Source organism: Cygnus atratus, chromosome 6, assembly GCF_013377495.2.
Source record: "Cygnus atratus isolate AKBS03 ecotype Queensland, Australia chromosome 6, CAtr_DNAZoo_HiC_assembly, whole genome shotgun sequence".
NCBI classification, from domain to species: Eukaryota; Metazoa; Chordata; class Aves; order Anseriformes; family Anatidae; genus Cygnus; species Cygnus atratus.
Window position 1 is genome coordinate 21,054,774 of NC_066367.1, and position 18,210 is coordinate 21,072,983.

The window sequence follows — 18,210 nt, forward strand, 5'->3', positions numbered from 1 at the left end:
ATAGTCCTTATCTTCACTATTAGTTACATGCACTTCTGAAAGTGTGTTTTTTTTTTTCCAAAGAGCTTGGCAAGTGTTCACAGTAACAGCTCATTGATAGATACAAGCATTACTTTATGAATGACTCACAAACAGTAAAAAGATTCAAATAACAAATAATTGACCAGCTCATTATAGACTACAGCCACGTCAAATTACAGTCTTCTCAGAAACTGAGTTCATTTTGTAAAAATCCATCAAAGCAGATTTTTTTTTTAATCTACCAGCAAGAAGTAAAAATAAATTAACTCTCCTTGCTTTTTTATATTGCTTACACACTGACCTACAAGCTGAGTTTTTTGTTCAGCATGTATTTATAATTTTAATGTTCTCCCCCATGTTCAAAATTATGTAAAATTTGCCTTGAAAATAAGAGATCAAAAGTATTTCATAGAAACCCTTATATTTAAGAAGCTTTGTACAATTTTGGAAAACAAGCTGCCAAAACAAGCTAAGCTACTTTAAATTGATCTTTTTTCTTAAATAAGCTTACCATCCTGGTGAATTGGAACAATGCAGCATTTTACAGTCATTAAATACTAATAGCTATATTGTTATCTCAAAATATCAAACATACTTCAGTCTTTAAGTCATGTTATATTCTGTGGTTACAACTTAAATTGGTAATTATGCTGTTTCACAAGTGGGATAGATAAATTCTCTTGGCAAAGTGAACATAAGATCTATCAATCACTTGTGACAAAATAGCTTACAAGTGGCTCATAGCCTGTGCTTGCCTCGAGCACAGAAGTGAATGTTGCCATATTAAGGGCATTCAAAATATCTACTAGTACTGCAGTCTGAGAAATTTTAATACTTCCTTCAGTGAATCTCAAAACCAACTCCACCCAGATGCTGGAAGGCAAAGTAAATAATTGCTTTAATTTAATTTAACTTTCTGTCATAGGGTTCATATTCTCATCTCAATTAGTATACATACCAAGCAGAAGTATCTGCAAACTGAGATTTGAATATACCCGTTGCTTTTTGTTTAGCTTTTTAGTACTTGCGATATAATGCTTTTGCGCTAGTTCTGAATTGGTATGCTACTTGTAAATGTAGAATACTGAGTACACATTGCTTTGCCAAGTTAGAGAATTAAGTGACAATAAAGCATGCATTTGTGTCTAATTTCACAAAAAAAAAGCATGTCATGCCGTGCTTGATTTATATATTAGAGAAATAGTAGAAGGCAGCAAACAATCTGAAAACTACTTGCACTTTCAGTTTTGCATGCCTTATGCATATTTCTGGCTGATGGCTTTAAACATTTACTGTATTTCAAATTTCCAGTCCAATTTCAAAACATGTAAAAATAAATTAGAGTATTTGATGTTTTTGATATCCTCTAAAATTCAATGGCTATTCCTTAGATTCCCTTACCAGGAAAGAGATAATGAGACATTTCCAAGAGTACTCCAAACTTCATTAGTAGAAAAGAAAGAGTTTCTCATATGATTGAGTTATAAACTATAGCATCAAGTGTCTGTCATTACAGATTCACAACTAATAACAGGCTATATATTTCTATTTCATATAGGATAACCTATCTTCAGCTTGGATGGGGTGGAGCACTGGTTCCTCCCCTTATCTATATTATGGGTACAGTATTTCCCACTTTTCTACCCTTAATGATTACAGTGTGACTGATCACTGCATTGTATATTTAAGGTTGGAAGGAAAGAGAATCTCATTTGAGAATCTTAGTAGCAGCAATAGCATATTATATATATTCACTCTACATCCCCTTCTTAATTGCTTTAAATATTTGGAAATAATTGTTTGAAATTTCTGATGTTATGGATATAACATGAAAACTTTTGAGAAAATCAGTATTGTTATTTAGAATTATCTGAGTTCTTTTTGCAGGAGGAAGGTTCTTCAGCTATTTTTTAGATTTTGAGATTTATTTATTTTTTTTCACTGAGATTAAAAAATGGCTTTCTTTAAAAATTCCAGTCTGGCCTTTACATTGCTTTGGAAAGATCTGTGCTTTACTCTGTTACTCAGTTTGCAGTTACATACATTCCAAAAAAAAAAAAAATCCCATAGAATGAGTTTTGAGCATTACTTATGATACAGTAAACATTACAGTCTGAATAGTCACAACTATAAATATTTCCATAATAGCAGTTTACATTTTTGCAGAATTTTTAAACTCATACATTACATCAGTAGATTATTCCAAGTGTATATAGATAACATGAGACATCGTATAACATATATATTCATTTCCTGGAAAATCTGAATTCAGTATTCATTGTAGTAGAAACTGGTCTCTGTTGGAAACTAATTTTTATAATTTTCATAAAATGCTAATAATTGTGTTCATAATTATTTTGTAGTATCCCCTGGAGTTTAGAAATGTTCTACAGGAAACATGTCGGTAACACAAAAAATTTGCATTTACTGTCAGGTCCTTAGAAAATGCTTGATCTTTGACTACTACAACCACCACAACCACCAACTGTTGGAGGTTATAATTTCTGCAGGGTTTTTTATAGCTTCAGTGGAAAGGGTAAATCAACACAAACTGCATTTGCTGTAAATTTAGCATCTTATCTTACAGATAAGAATTGTGTACTCAGTTACAAGAAAATATATTCACTACCTTTTGCAAATTTCCCTAAAATATAGAGGAATTTTCTGTAAGGGATTTTTTTAAGAACTACAATCTTATTCACTGAGTTTTAAGGAGAGTCTATTAGAACTGCAATGTCTCCTGAAACATAGTTGAAAATTTACAAAATTCAATGTAAGAAGACTCTGTGTTTAGAGTCATAAAACATACAGGAAATATCTTAGTATTTTGAGTTGTTTCTTAGACTATAATTTTACAATTAGAAAAGAGCTTTTAAAGGAGTTGTTTATATCACTGAAAATGGAATGATTGTTGTTTGGATTTGTGTTTGCTTTGTCTTGAAGAAAATACTGTTAGGATCTTGATTTAATTAAATATAAAGGGCAATAACGTTACATTTATGCCACAACAAAAGCAAAGTTTGTTTTTTTTTTTTCACTAGATCTGGTGAATTTCAAAGATACCATTCCCACTTCAACTAGTTATTCTGCTTTCATACTTGTATATATTTACAATATTTACCTGCACTTCTCAAACAAATGCAGCCATGTGATTTATTGCTTGACAGATAATTTTTGTGTTTCATCACACAGTATGTTAAATCATGTTTTCTCCATGTTATGTCTTCAAAAGTATTTTGCCCTATGCTTGATCTGTAGTGAGAAACAGAATCAAAGCTGCTATGGGAACCCCTGTATTTTATTAAATCCAACAGTGCAGCTTGTTTCTAATAGACTGTAACATGTATAAGAAATACTTCCGTTGTTACTTTAACTAAGTTAAATTTTGTTATGAAAGCTGTCCTAGAATTGCAGACCTGTTGAAGTTAGAAGTGACATCCTGAGATCAGACATCCTGGTTGAACCTCCCTGCTACCAGTTCAAATGTTCCAAGATGCAAACTCACCACCCAATAGCATGAAATTTCCACAGCACAATGTTTAAAAATAGTTTTGCCTTAAGTGTTTGGGCAAGTGTTTTGCTTTCTTTGAAGATAAAAATAAATACCAGAACCATTTTTCAGTCAGCTACGTGTGTATAGTAAGAAAAGGAAAAGCAGAAATGACAGCATTAGCTTGCTAAGAGAGTAAATTTATTTTCCTCTGAGATCTTTTGTCTTTGCTTCAACTTTGTTCATTACTGTTAAGATTAAGACTTAGTTATGTCTCCTTGTCAGGTCTCTCTCTGATCCTTCCCATCTGCCTGTCTTCTCTTTGCATACTTCAGTTAAATACAAAATTTTCTTTACAATTGCTGCTCTAAATGGTAGTTTTCTAAGTCTCCACCCTGTATCCTCAATGCAGTCTTCATTTTACCTAGAAAACTGAAGCCCTTCTCACAAATATTGTAATTTTGTACTTAATTTTTTCCCATTTTTTCACATGAGGCAATTCACATGCTATTTATAACACTGACAAAACACATTTTCTTTCATGATCTTTTTCACATAACAACCATTCGTTCTTCTCTGCTTAATTAAATAAATTTCTAGTCTCTCTATTGGAATTCACTTTTATATATTTTCTATTTTCTACTTTGTAGTGATCCTGAATCAAGGATAAGAATTAATCTGCTACAATAAGAAATTGATTTTATTTTTTCCCTTGCTTTTAATTTTTTAAGCCCTTTTCAAAATGTTATTTTTTTCTGAACTTACATAATTATAGCTTATGTAGCTAAAAATAAATTATATGTACATGCATGCATTAAGGCAAACTGTGTAGCTAAGGTGAATTCCTGACAATATTGCAGGCTTTTTACTACCAAATATGTTCTAAATTGTTTAGGATTAGAAGGGCTTACACAAAGCTTAATATTTAGATGATAGATATTAGGAAAAAAAAATTCTTGTGCATGCATGTGTATATTTATGTATAATCATTTTATTTGGAGTATGGCATCAGCAGCAATATTGATTTTTTACAGCTACAGTTCACTGTTTCATAACTTCAGACTCATGTCCTACTCAGTTAAAAACCTCTGCCTGTAAGGAAGAATGAGGTCTATTTTGTTAGAGATTGTGTATACATTAATTAGGGATAACAGACGATTCTCTCATAAAAAAATGAACTTGAACATCTAGTATCAAATGGATCATCCTCCAATGGAATTATTTTAAGGATTTCACAATTTTTATCTGAATTATTTAAGTGTTTAAATTCATCTTCATCATTGTTAGTCTTTGCAAAACTTGGATATTAGCAAATCACTGTAACATCACTGTACTGCTGGATGATCTCATAATTGATGAAAATTGTATTTGCTGAGATGTTTGTTTGTTTGTTTGTTGATTTTGTTTGCTGATTAAGACTTTATCATCACTGATTACCCTGCAGGTCCATGCACTTCCTATTTTACCTGATAAACCAAACAACAACTTTGAAGAAATTGTACATGTCTCTTAAGGTACTTCTCTTCTAGAAATAAAGTGCTGTGTTTTATATCACATTACATATTTACAAGGTTGCAGATTATGTATACAAATCAAGTAGTGAAAAGCCAGTAACTGCCATCTTATGAACACCAAGCAACCTAAGAACCCCAAAGTGTAAAAAGATATCTAAGAGATACTCTACAATAAATTCTCCATTCTTCATAGATATGCATCTATGGACATGCACCAGTCTTTGGAAAATACCACTATTCATATATAGAAAAGTTCATATTTTATATTTCTGACTTGTCTCATAGGAACATCCGCTAATATTCCATGATAGTTCTAGTGACAGATCTAGTGACAGTGAAAAAGCAATTGGTTAAAGGTACACGAAGGGCAGCTATGCATTTATTTCAAACTGCTGGAGAGCCTGTTGTAGTCCAGTAGTATACTTATGCTGCCATAATATAAATAAATCAGCTGATGCACAGGTCTACTTAAGCTGTTGGTTCACGAATGCCAGGAGCAAGGGATGATACTTTTCAGGACAAAGCCTTTTTCCAATGATACCTTGCCCTGGACTATCAGGAAATGCTAATATTTTTGATTCAGGTATGAGCTTTCTTCGTGGTCTCTCTCAGACCCCCATTTGATCCTCTGACTGGGAAAGTTACTGTATTCCTTATGTCTTTTCCTCCCTTGCCTCAACTCCACGGTTTAAGAGAGAATACACCTGATACACACCTCCTGGTCAAATCAGTGTGGTTTCAGCATCTTCTAGCCTTTGTTGTGGAAAGTCCTCAAAGTCCTTTGTTATAAGAACATGCTTAACTCAGATCATGTATGTCACCTGAGCCTCATTTTCTGTCCACCCATGGTCACACCATTAATCTTCCATTAATCCTCTGTGGTGGACCAAGCATCTAAACCAATGGCTGCTCGTTCACTTCATCATCTTTCATTGCAAATGCTCTCTCTGTCAAATTTGTGTACATCTGGACTTTGGCCAGGAGAGCAGGGGAAATTCATGATCTTATGACAGGTGTTCTTACATCATATCTGTTCAAGACAAAGCAATACTCATAGCTTACTCTCAAATCCTGCCCTAAGTCATAGTTTACTCTCAAATCCTGCCCTAAGTCATTTCAGTATTTCATTTGAACCATGAATTAATATTCCTTTTTTTTCTCTGATGTGGCTTATGCTATGTATACTGTTGCTCATCTCTCTCTGCATGCTGCTGCCTTTGAACAACTGTCTCTTCAATCTTTGTACTGCTAAGAGAGAGATGAATGGCTTTTTGTATAAAGCCCTTTCTGAAGTCTATTACTGTGTGACTATACAGTCACAGAAATTATTCATCTTTAGATACATGTATTCAAGCCTATTCCTTGTTCTTCTTCCTTGGAGTTCCTGAAGGTTTCCTCAGGCTTTCCCAGATTTCAAGGGACTGAGTATGGGAGGAACACGTCTTATACTTGTTACAGCCACTCGTCAAGCATGCATAGAAAATAAGGTTTGATTTCATCCATAGAGGTATTGGTGAAGTAAAAGTTATTTAGCTTTCTGCATTGGTATGTGTGAATCTTATGTGAGAATGTACATGCAGGAAAAAGAAAAAAAAAAATTAAATAACCACTATAGCTTTCAAAAGACTCAGATATGAGATGAGGAATATCAAATCTTTGAGGAACTTTTCCTGTTTAAGTCTAAAAACACTAAGTTGATGACTCCCAAAGTAGAAGCAAATAAAGTTCTTTGTCATTTTCAGTAGGAAGAATGTTCCAGACATAATCGTATAATATTCCTCTTCATCCCAAATAGTATAACCTCCTCCTCATTTGCACCAGGGTCAGGGAGTTTGGAACTTCTTCAAAAAAGCTACAACTTTTATGGATAAAGTTTTTAAGTACTATTGAAGATTTTTCCTTGTTTGTTTACAGTACAGTGAGGCCCTGGTCTCATGTAGGAATTCCTAGAAATTCCGTGGCTGCTGAGATGCCACGATCTATTGAAGCTATTTTGCTGTGAGAACTATAGTACATTTATATCTATAAGAATCCCTATGTGTTTGAGATCCTATGCCACAGCAAAGCCATATCTAATAAAGCTTATATTCTATTCCAATAGTAGGGATAAGCTGTTACTCTGTATAATCTTCATTCTGTATGTATATACAGCTCTGGTAGCTTTCTTTGGTCAGTAGTCAAAAAATAAAACAAAACAAAACAACCACAAACAAACAACAACAACCAGCAATAACAAAAAACAAACAAAAAAAAAACCTTGACTGCTAGTTTGTATTGACATATCTTCATATCAGCCAGAAGATAAGATAGACGATTAGCATTGTAGTAATTCTTTCATCTTAAGTACGTAACTGATGCTGGAGCTTAAACATTTGAAGAAAATATAAACATGACAAGAATTGTGTGTATATGAAATACTGCTTTCTTCAGAGGAGTCATTATGATTTCCCATGATGATTTTTTTTTTCCTAACCGGATGAATATCAACTAAGATGTAAGATGGTCTAGAGCCCATTTGTCCTTGTAGGTGTCAGGTGCTGCTTCCTGCTTTTACTTATTGCCATTCCACCCACCTGAGGCCTACCTATGACCAAGCAGAATCAGCCTGGGCTTTTGCAGCTTGCTTACTGGAATCAGCCTGACCCACAACATTCCTCTTGATGAAATACATAGGTAACTTAAAAAAATAACTACACTGTCAGTATCTTTTTCCAACTTGTTGACATTACATTCGGGATTATCAAGGAATAATAGAAAATAGACCCAAGAGAACAGCCCCTTTCAAAATAAAAACTACATTTAATATCACACAGATCTGCTCTAGTTCTGAAGAAAGAACAAAAGTAGCCAACATTCTGTTAACCCACTACAGACTATACCCAATGAGAAGAAACTGACAATTTTTGATTTGTTAGATTTTTAACTGATTAAGAAATGCTTCTTGATCCCGCTTCTGCATTCAGTTCATTTTAAATGCTTCTCTTTTTTGTGTCTATTTGATGTAACTTGTGTATAGGTGTTAAGTGTGTATTTTGGGTGCTAACCTGGATATATGTTATCTAAGATAAGGTCCTGGTTATCCTAATATACATCAGTTACTCCCAAAGCAAACACAAGAGAAGTAAATGGGAGGGGGAAAAAAAGAAAAACAAAACAAAAACAAACAAACAAAAAACAACTAATTGCCTCCAACTGTATGTGTCAAAGAAATTAAAGACTTCCTTCCAAGGTGGACTTTACAGTCAGGCCAGTATCTGACCAGCATGTAAAATCCCATTATACGTTATACATAGTATAGGACAAAGACTCAACACTGTTGAAAAAAAAAATCAAAAATCAAACAACAGCAACAACAAAAAACACAAACAGAAAACAACTTCTAAAAGTTTTAATTTTGTTTTCTTCTTTTCTTAAAAAACCTTCCAGGGGGACTGGATAGCTCAAGGGGTTGGTAATAGGATACAGAGCCTTTCATCTCTAGGTCACCAGTTCGCATCCAGGCCAGGTCAGTAGTGACCAAAAATTGTTACCATTTGATGGGTTTTCAGTGACCTATATGAAATACGTTGTTGGAACAGTTGCTGGAAGCTGTTGAGTTCTTATTCAAGATCGTGGCTTGTCTGTTGGCAGTCATAGCAGTGAGACTGCCTTACCTGTTCATCTAAAGATGCGAGATACTTCCATGGCCTTTTGGAGAAATCTGTCTACAACTATTATGAATTCATAATTGTTGCAACAATTACACAATTACTGTAGCAGTTAGTATTCTGCTGCCTGTTCTGGATCTGTGCTGTGGTCCAATGGATCTCTAGGTTGTTAAAAAGGTGACTGCTACAGGCACTTAGTTCATACAAAACCCTTCTTTGCTGTGAGCACAGGTAACCTTAATATATTTGAGTTGCTGAAATAAATCCCCCTCTTCCTTTCTTGACATCTCTATTTTCAGTTTTTTCACAGAGGAATTCAATCAGTAAAGCACATCCAGAACATTTTTATGGGGAGGGAAAAAAAAAGGAAAGAAAAAAAAGAAAATATATGGGCAGTAGCTGGCCTAGAAATTCAATCAGAAATACCTTAATACAGTGTTCTAGAACAGGTCAGAATTGGAATAAATTCCAAAATAATTTCATTCCTGATTGAAATGTTGTTCTCAATTCCATCAACTTAAGTAGTAACAGCGTTGTTCTCCCTGCAGGATAGTAAAACAACATTTCTCTCACTCCTTTGAAAATGGTTTATTGTGTTCAGATTATTACTGGGACCCTGTTAGACTTTTTAAACATATGTTTTTTTTAAACAGTAGTTTATGCTTACATCACCTAGATACTTCACATTTTCTGTAATTGAAATCTCAAGAACTAAGTGTACTTCTTTTAAAGTTAGCACCAAAAAGAGAAGCTGCCAAGAAAAGCTAAATTTTCAAAAATTCTTGGTTTTATACATGACGGTGATAATTTTGCTAAAGAAAGTTCCAATTTCTACTATCCAGTGGAGGAAGGCCTTAAAATGAGAAGAAAATATGCCCTGAAAATAACATTTCTACCTAAGATCTCTAAACAGGTCCTAATTCCTGGCCATAACTTTTGGGAGGAGGAGGGTGCTGAGTGACGAGTAACACAACCACAACACTCCGCTTCCAAAGGCCTTCAAGAGGCTGTGCAATACAGGTAGCAGCTGGATGGAGCAGCTCTGAGTTTGCTCAAAATTATGTCGGTAGTGAGGAAGATTCCTCCATGTTGCAGAAATCAAGGAACAAAGATAGACTTAACACATCCCAAGTTTCCACACCTATCCTTTCCTGTTTTACTGCAGGAATTGGGTTACTGAGAATCAGATTCCTACTATATATTTTATTTCACCTTTCCAGAAGGGCCTAAAAGTTTTTCAGAGAAAATAATAAAATTTAAAATAACATGCACTTTGTAAATGAGAGGTCTAGTATTGGATACTCAAGTAGAAGCGATTGCTCAGTTATTCAGCCAAACAAATATTGCAGAAGTTTTAGGAGCTTTGACAGACACATTTCTTAAACTTACATTATATATCAGAAAAGTATAATTTTTTCTACTTAAATAACTATTGATGTCTTGCTTACAAGGGGCTAAACAGGCAACCGGCCAAAAGCAAATTAAAATGCCAAATCAAAACCCATAAATATGTCCTTGATATATGGCCTTCTTTAGATAAATGAAGGGTATTACTGACAACTCAATACATGAAACAATAAGACTGGAGCTTGAAATAAATTATGTTGATTCAAGTAGACACATATTGCAAACTGTCTTGCTTTTCTATACAAAGAAATAAATCTTTGTTATATTCTTGCATGGAACAATAAGGCAATAAAGATATGTATCTAATTCCTGCATAATCCTTTTAATGTAGAGCTTAGTTTCTAGATTCATGGCATTTGTGTTTTCACCTTAAATTTCAAAGTTATGTTAATTGGATTTACAGGTTGCCTTTTTTCGTTATACATTTTAAGCTATAACTTGATGCATTTTTAGAATTTTCTTATGTCTGTATTTACATTCAACATGTATATCTCTTTTTTTATATAGAACATACCTGTGTTAGACTTCATCTTACTACCACTAGGTCTTATATTTTGTTTTTCTTTTAACTATTTTAATTTTCTCACTTATTTTCATTTCATTACATGTACTCATTTTAAGTATTTAAAAAGAAACAGTGCAATGTTACAGTTATTAATGTACTGCATTAACATATATAGTATTAGTTTCTGAACAAGCATTTATTAAGCATTGGTAAAACAGTATACAAAACTGCTGTTGTAAATATTCTTACACTCTTTTCTTTTTCCCCCTGTATTTGTGTACTAGGTGGTTGTGAATGCCCTTTTAGGAGCAATTCCATCCATCATGAACGTGCTTCTCGTTTGTCTTATATTCTGGCTAATTTTCAGCATCATGGGAGTAAATCTGTTTGCTGGGAAGTTCTACTACTGTGTTAACACCACAACTGATGAAAGGTTTGAAGTCGACCAAATCAACAATTTTAGTCAGTGCGAGGAACTCATAAAAAACAATCAAAGTGCCCGATGGAAAAACGTGAAAGTAAACTTTGATAATGTAGGATTTGGGTATCTTTCTTTACTTCAAGTAGTAAGTGATCGCTCTTTATATACCTCCTATTATTTATATGTAATAGTGAAAAGCAATTCTAGAAACAAAAGCAGAAAACATATTTACCTGATGATTTTTTATCTGTGGCTTAGTAATACTACTGCATTGATAATTGACTACTCTTTCATAATAAGCAGCAAATAGAGCCTACTCAGAAGAATGAAGAATTTTTAGGATATCTGGCAGAACAATTGTTATTCTTCCTATTCATTGCTCCCTCAATTCTCCAGCCTTTCTAACTGTAAATGTTTCTAGAAGTACCTAGGGCTGGCATTCAGTTATCTGAATATTTTAAGGTTTACCATTACTGAAAAACAAAAATCCACATTGGTGTAATTAAGTCACAGAAAATAATTCCAGGTGGGAAACCCCCTCTCAGTGATATGGCTGCCACCACTGCAGTCTTAGGTGATCAGTTACTATGGGAGCAATTTCCATCCAGAAGAGAAATAGAAGAAAACTACCATTAGACACTATAATCTATGAAATATTTTCCCTGCTATTTCTGCGCATAAGCACCTAGTGGCTATTTAGCAAAAAACTAAGGAAGAAAGGAAAGACAAATATATTTGCAAAAATATACTATATGGTTAGGTATTCACTGTCAAAATTTGTGTTCACAGAACATGAACTATCCCTGTGTATTTTGTCACAGCTAACAATCTGACCCAGCTTTAGTTAGAAAAACGCAGGAGTTTAACCAATGTGCAGTGGGCAACCTCTATGGCTTTTTGACATCACTGGCTAATTCTGCAGAAAGAATTTTCATTTTTATAGTTTTTAAGTCCGTGTCTATCTTTTCTGTTGGCGTAAGAAATCTTGTTAATGCAAACACTTAAAATGATGCAATAGTATCGACATGGGCCTGGACAGGGTCGAAAACATTAATTCTGAGCAGTGGTAAATGCGCTTCCCTGTGAACAGAACATCTCACTGAGAGACTCTGATAACGCTGAAGATTTAAAATTCATTATGATTAATTATTTACTTTACTGTCATGCTAGGGAAGAGCATAGAGGGACCAACAGAATTAAAGAAACTACTGAATATAATTTGATTTTGGTAACAAAATTGGATTGCAATAGAAAGCCCTTGAATATTTATTTTCTCTGACTGTTTTTTGAAACCCATTGACCTAGAATCCCCATTATGAAGGGGAGGCTCAGTGTACCCATGTGCAGGTGAAAAAAATGTTAACAGGTACATTTTTTCCTGACATTGTGGCTACAAACACCGCCCCTCCAATATTTGCTGGGTCATATGTATTCCAGTGTCTCAGCTATGCATAGGTTATTTCATCTCCTCTTCACTGAAAAGCAGAGAATTTTTTTTCTCCAAAAAATATTTCTGAAATGAAAATTTAGATTCTTAGAGTATTGCATTGCTCTGGAAAGCAAATTGGGAGAAATATGCCAGCCAATAACACCCATGCTTCCAAAGGAAAAATTATTCTAGGCCTACCAAGGAGGGCCCTAGCTCTCACAGAAGGAGAAGCCAATTGTTTTTAAAATATCTACAATATATAGATTTCACACAGGTATGAAATGCTTGCCTAGTCGATGGAGTTTGTTTTGTCAGTAGAATTTTTGTATTTTTATTTTTTCTGTACTACTAAAATGCATGAAAAAGTGTGAGAGATTTTTTGTTTCACACGCCAGAAAAAACAAGACACTTCTGTCATTCCATGAAACAAACGCTTGACCCTACATCTTTTAGGGTTTGGTAAGTAAGCCACCGGTAGTGATTTTGCAGTTATAGAATGATACATGCCCTAGAGCACAGACAGCAAATAGCTTAGTTTTCAGCTAATGCTTTAAAATTTGCAGAGTCTATTTTTTTTCACCTTTATGAAATCAATGAAGGCCACAATTCATAAATGTTTAAGATTCTTACATCACTTCCTCAAGAAGATATTTATAAGGTGATTTTCTATTTGATATTTAAAGTAATTTGGATGAGATGTAGTAAAGGATTCTAAGGCCATCATGTTCTGAAGAAACACAAGTAGATAAATATGTCTTAACTCCATATTTACCTAACCTTCCTAATCAGTTTGCAGTAATAGTAAGGAAGACTAAATACTAAGAATTACTTTGAGGGATCCATATGTATGTCAAACAAAAAAGATAAAGCTTGAAACTTGGGTATTTGACCCTAAATAAGGTATTAAGCTTGAAAATCTGACTAAAAAATCATTATTGCTAGTAGAAAAGATTTCTGTGCACCCAATGTGCCAATTAAGGGCCAATCTTTTACATCTTAATGATTAGTTGAAAAGTCTACTGAAGTCGTTTGAGTCTTCACCTTAGCAGCTGCAAGCACAGACTTGTTTAGATTGTGATGGTCCTGAGAAAACAACTTCAGAGAGATGTATATCATTTTTTCTAATGATAAGCTCAGTGATAAGTGCCAATGGATAAATTACAGATATAAGGTCCTTTTGCAGGAGGCTAGAAAGTATGGAAAACTTTTACAGTCCAGTATTTTTTCCATTATCCATCGTACCCTCTGACTCATGCCTTCTGAGCCAGTCAAAGAAGAACGTTTTTCTGGGTTATAGGTAATGCAACATAATATATTGTTATAGGTAATAATATATATAGGTTATAGGTAATAATAATAATATAGGTTATAGGTAATACAACATGGGTTATAGGTAATACAACATAAACCTTTATTTTTTGCATCACTGCTGTTTTCTGTCTCAAGTGAATATTACTAGAAGCACCATTTTAGTTTATTTTAAAAAGAAATAGTGTCCATCCCCCCCCCCCAAAAAAAAAAAAAAAAAAACACCAAAAGAACTCCAAACCCTGGCACTGAAAATCTGTAGTATTGATAACAAAGTTTTAATTCTTTCCTGCCCAAAAATACAGGCTAACAATATGTGCCATTGATACTACCAAATTCTGTAGAATTTGTTGATCAGACTGAGAAAATTTTCCAAAATTTTTACATAATTTGAAGTTGGAGTGTAAATATCCCTGCCATTGGTCATTATAAGCACACATTCTCTCTGTAAGAAATACTTCCTTCTGTGATCCAGCACAGCTCATGTTGTCTGTGGAGATCTGCAAACTTTTTTTATTGTTTGTTTTGTGTTTTGGTCTGATCTTGTTAGAGTATTTCTCTGTCCCTGAAGAAAAACATCAAAGCAGAGACAGTCTTGCTGGAGAAACTCCCTTCACAACTTTCACACTTCAGTGAGTAAAGAGAAACAGGCTGGTGTACACAAAGAGATGTGTCATCTGCCTTGATAACTTTATGGCATTATGCCGTTTCAACTTAAACCTTGTGTTTGGGTTCTTTGGTCAGTAGATCTGGAGGCCTGTTTATATCCAGGATAAAATATGGCAAATCTCTAGGTCTCTAGTATTACATTATTCTGCTGTTACCAATATAAGGAAGAAAACAGATCTTGATAAATGTAAGGTATAAAATCAGAAGATGAAGTCAAGGGCTATAAGAGAGATTAGGATGGCTTCAAAGTTACGACAGGTTAGTATTTTAAAAAATCAAGACAAAAGTTTATCTCCAAAAGGGAATAAGAACGTTCCTGATGATTATTTCTGGTAAGGAAATAGAGGGGTGCAACTTCAGCTGTACTTCTAACTTCACTGGATAATATTCATCAGGAGAAAATATTTATGTACTTTGAACAATAGAAAAGTAGTTTAGGAGATTTTTGTTTTTTCTATGTTTGAATCTGCATTTGAATTTGTCTTTCAAATTTCATTGGGGAAAAACATTTGGAATAGATATAATCTTTGAAATCACAACTTACTCCTGATTTAGTGTCACTAAGAATATACAATATAATTGTATATTTGAGTATAGAAAGATGAAACTAAGATTATGGGCTCTTTGTCATATTTGCGGATTGTTTTCTATTCAGTATGCACAAATGCCCAAATAATACCTTATTTCTGCTGAAGAAAATCTGTTGCTGACAAATTTAAGCCTAACAAAAAGAGGCTTAAGTTTCTGCTGAATGCAGCAGAAACAATGCTATTTGATGCTTTGACACTGAACCAGCGGTTCAATTATTTGCTCAGGCAACATTTAAAAATTAGAAATTCTCCTACTGAGCTGAGTCTTCTGCTATGGAAATTACAGAATCAATTTTTTTCACAACTAAATTCTTGACTAATGTTTTTGCATAATGATGCAAAGTGACTACAGTCACTGTTTCCTAATGATTTGCAGAAGGGATTAAGAAGAAAAATAATATGATGAGGGAGTGTATTTTATTACTGAAACTTAATTAATTTGGGGGATTTTTTTCCTCATTTCTTCAAGAATGGTAAAATCTCATGGTTTTGTGAACGTGCGTTGCGGAAAGCACAGATTTTATTTTAGATAGGTTGAACTGCAAGAAAGTAACGCTATCTTCATATTTTTTCATCTCCACAGTCTTTTCAAGTTGCCTTCTTAATAATAAAAAGGAGTATACAACAGTTCTGATAGTTCATCATATCTTTTTCCTAGCTCTGACCTGAAACATATTGTTTATGAGTTCTTTACTAATGATGACGCAACTTGATATTTTAAAATTAGTCTTTTTTTTTTTTCCTTTGCACTCTAGTTATTCTAGGCCACACTGATAAATTTACAAAAAAAAAAAAAAATCAGTTTGCCTGGAAGGTGATATGCAATAACTATCATCTGTATTAATAAGTGACAACAGCACACACTTCAAGGAAGAGCCACTTTATCACTTGCGTCATCTTTCCTGTATAAAAATATGCCTATTATTTCCATTCAGTGTTTCAGGTCGAAGTGCTGATTTCAACCAAACTCATGACATTCCAAGAAACGCAAATAATATACCAAGACAGAAACAAAAGCAGTGTCTGTAAAACACATGAATTAATCATCCTGACCTCTTTAGATCTAATAAGACCTCAGCTAAAATACTGAGTCCACGTTTGGCTACCATTTCAAGAGATGAACTAGTAAAAGACAGCCCAGAGGAAAATGAATGATCTGAGTTTTGGAAACCAAGATCTACATGAAAAGATGGAAGGAAGACTGAAGATTATTTAACCTAAAGAAGAAAGGCAGCAATAATCAGTTTGCAAAGAAGTAAAAGGTGCTGCACAAAGGATGATTAGTTCTCCACATCTGAAAGGGTTATTAGAAGTTACAGCCCTAACTGGCAACAGGAGGATTTAGATATTTGGAAACAATAAAGACAAGTGCTGGAATATTTTTGATAAGGTTGTGGATCATTGGAAGTCTTTGAGAACAAGTTAAACATCTGTTAGGAATTACATAAACAAAACTGATCCTACCACTCGCAATCCCTTGCAGTCTGAATATTCCACGTGTGTTTGTTGGCCCCCAATGTGGAAGTCATTGTATAGTGGATTTGCAATTTGCACCTCAGGAAAATCATGCTCTTTTTATTATTCCAGTATTTCGAAAGAGTAAGGCACCTCTTTAAGAAAATAATTTCTTCTCATTTTAAGTTCACTTCAGGGTAATGCCAGCTGCTTTGTATGCTGCATAAGCAAAGCGTTTTGAAACCTCTGTTAGAAATGAAACCTGAAGATGATGGAGGTATAGCAATAACCATGAACAGCATTCCCTTCCAGGCTTGTTTCTGCAACTAACCTCTGTGGAAAGGAATATGAAGGAACCAATGATCTGCAGCCTCAGGCTGCAAATACAACTGAGAAAATAAGTTTCTGTTTCAAACACTCAGATGAAGCAATCTACAACTAGTTGTCAAATATAAAAATATACAGATTTGGGGCAAAGGAAATAGCTGTAAAAGTTCACTCAGTGCTGCCACCTATAAGGCATATTAAATCTTTGATGCACAGAAAACACATCCTATTTTTAATGGATCATTTTAAAACATATCTGAGGGATATAGCCTCTATAAAAAACAATAAAATGTATGAAAAGTGAAAATAGGTTCACTATATAGGATAAAATCTTTTAAAGTAGATAAAAATCAAAATTCTCATGGATAGTAACATAAAATTCTTATTTTTTCTGAGCTGATCAAATCTTTGGTTCCAACCTTTCTAACTGGTTTGAGGGGGAGGAACTACACATCAGCATTCATTGGTGGCAACTGAGTTACAAAAGGCTATTTCTCAGCTGTACATAGTCTTTGCCATTGATATGACTGATAAACATTTAATCCACTAAAATGATACTGCATTCTATCATTTGTAATAAATAATTAGAAGGAAGCTAATTACATTTACTGCTTAAAATGGGGGGGAGGGGGAGGATAAACAGCAGTGTATCTTAGTACCTCTGAAGAAAACCAGGAGACAAAATTATTGAGAAATTTTATGTTATACTGGTTATTCCTGGTATTGTAGTCAGTTGCTGGTAATAGTTATATGAATTTTCTTAAAGTTATATGCCTAAATAGGTGTGTACTGTTCACAGGCTACATTTAAAGGCTGGATGGATATTATGTATGCAGCTATTGACTCAAGAGATGTAAGTACTCCAAATATTTTAAATTATCTTAGTTTTTTTTTTTTTTCTGAAGGTCTGCCTATTAGCAATTGTATATATATCTTCCAAAAGCAATTAATATCTATACAACAGAATGAAACAAATTTAAATGAACCAATATGAGATTCTGCTGTAGCAAATTGTGGTAGCAAATTGATTGCAAACTGCCAGATATTGTCAGTAATAGATGGAATGGACAAAAATACATTGATGTAAGTGACAAGGATATAAAGGATATTTTGTCCAAGACTGCTGCTTGTTCAGTTGGAATTTTCTACAGAAACTGTACAAATTATATATATATATATTTTTTTTTTTCCTCAGGTATTACAGCAACCCAAGTATGAAGACAACCTGTACATGTATTTATATTTTGTCATCTTTATCATCTTTGGGTCATTTTTCACGCTGAACCTGTTCATTGGTGTCATTATTGATAACTTCAATCAGCAAAAAAAGAAGATAAGTATTGTTTCATTTCTCTTCTAAAGACAGTGCAGAATATTGCCTTTCAGCAGGTGCATGATACATAGAATGTACACCTAAGGTTTGTTCA

General features: G+C 33.8%; 1 protein-coding gene across 1 annotated transcript in view; it reads left to right on the forward strand.

Annotated features, from left to right (window-relative positions):
- LOC118259429 (sodium channel protein type 1 subunit alpha) overlaps positions 1 to 18,210 on the forward strand; it is a 66,321-nt gene that overhangs the window by 42,051 nt on the left and 6,060 nt on the right. Inside the window, exons 21-23 of the mRNA XM_035568949.1 lie at positions 10,869 to 11,150; positions 17,583 to 17,636; positions 17,979 to 18,116. Coding sequence (XP_035424842.1) covers positions 10,869 to 11,150; positions 17,583 to 17,636; positions 17,979 to 18,116 — 474 coding nt within the window. The remainder of the gene's footprint in view (positions 1 to 10,868; positions 11,151 to 17,582; positions 17,637 to 17,978; positions 18,117 to 18,210) is intronic.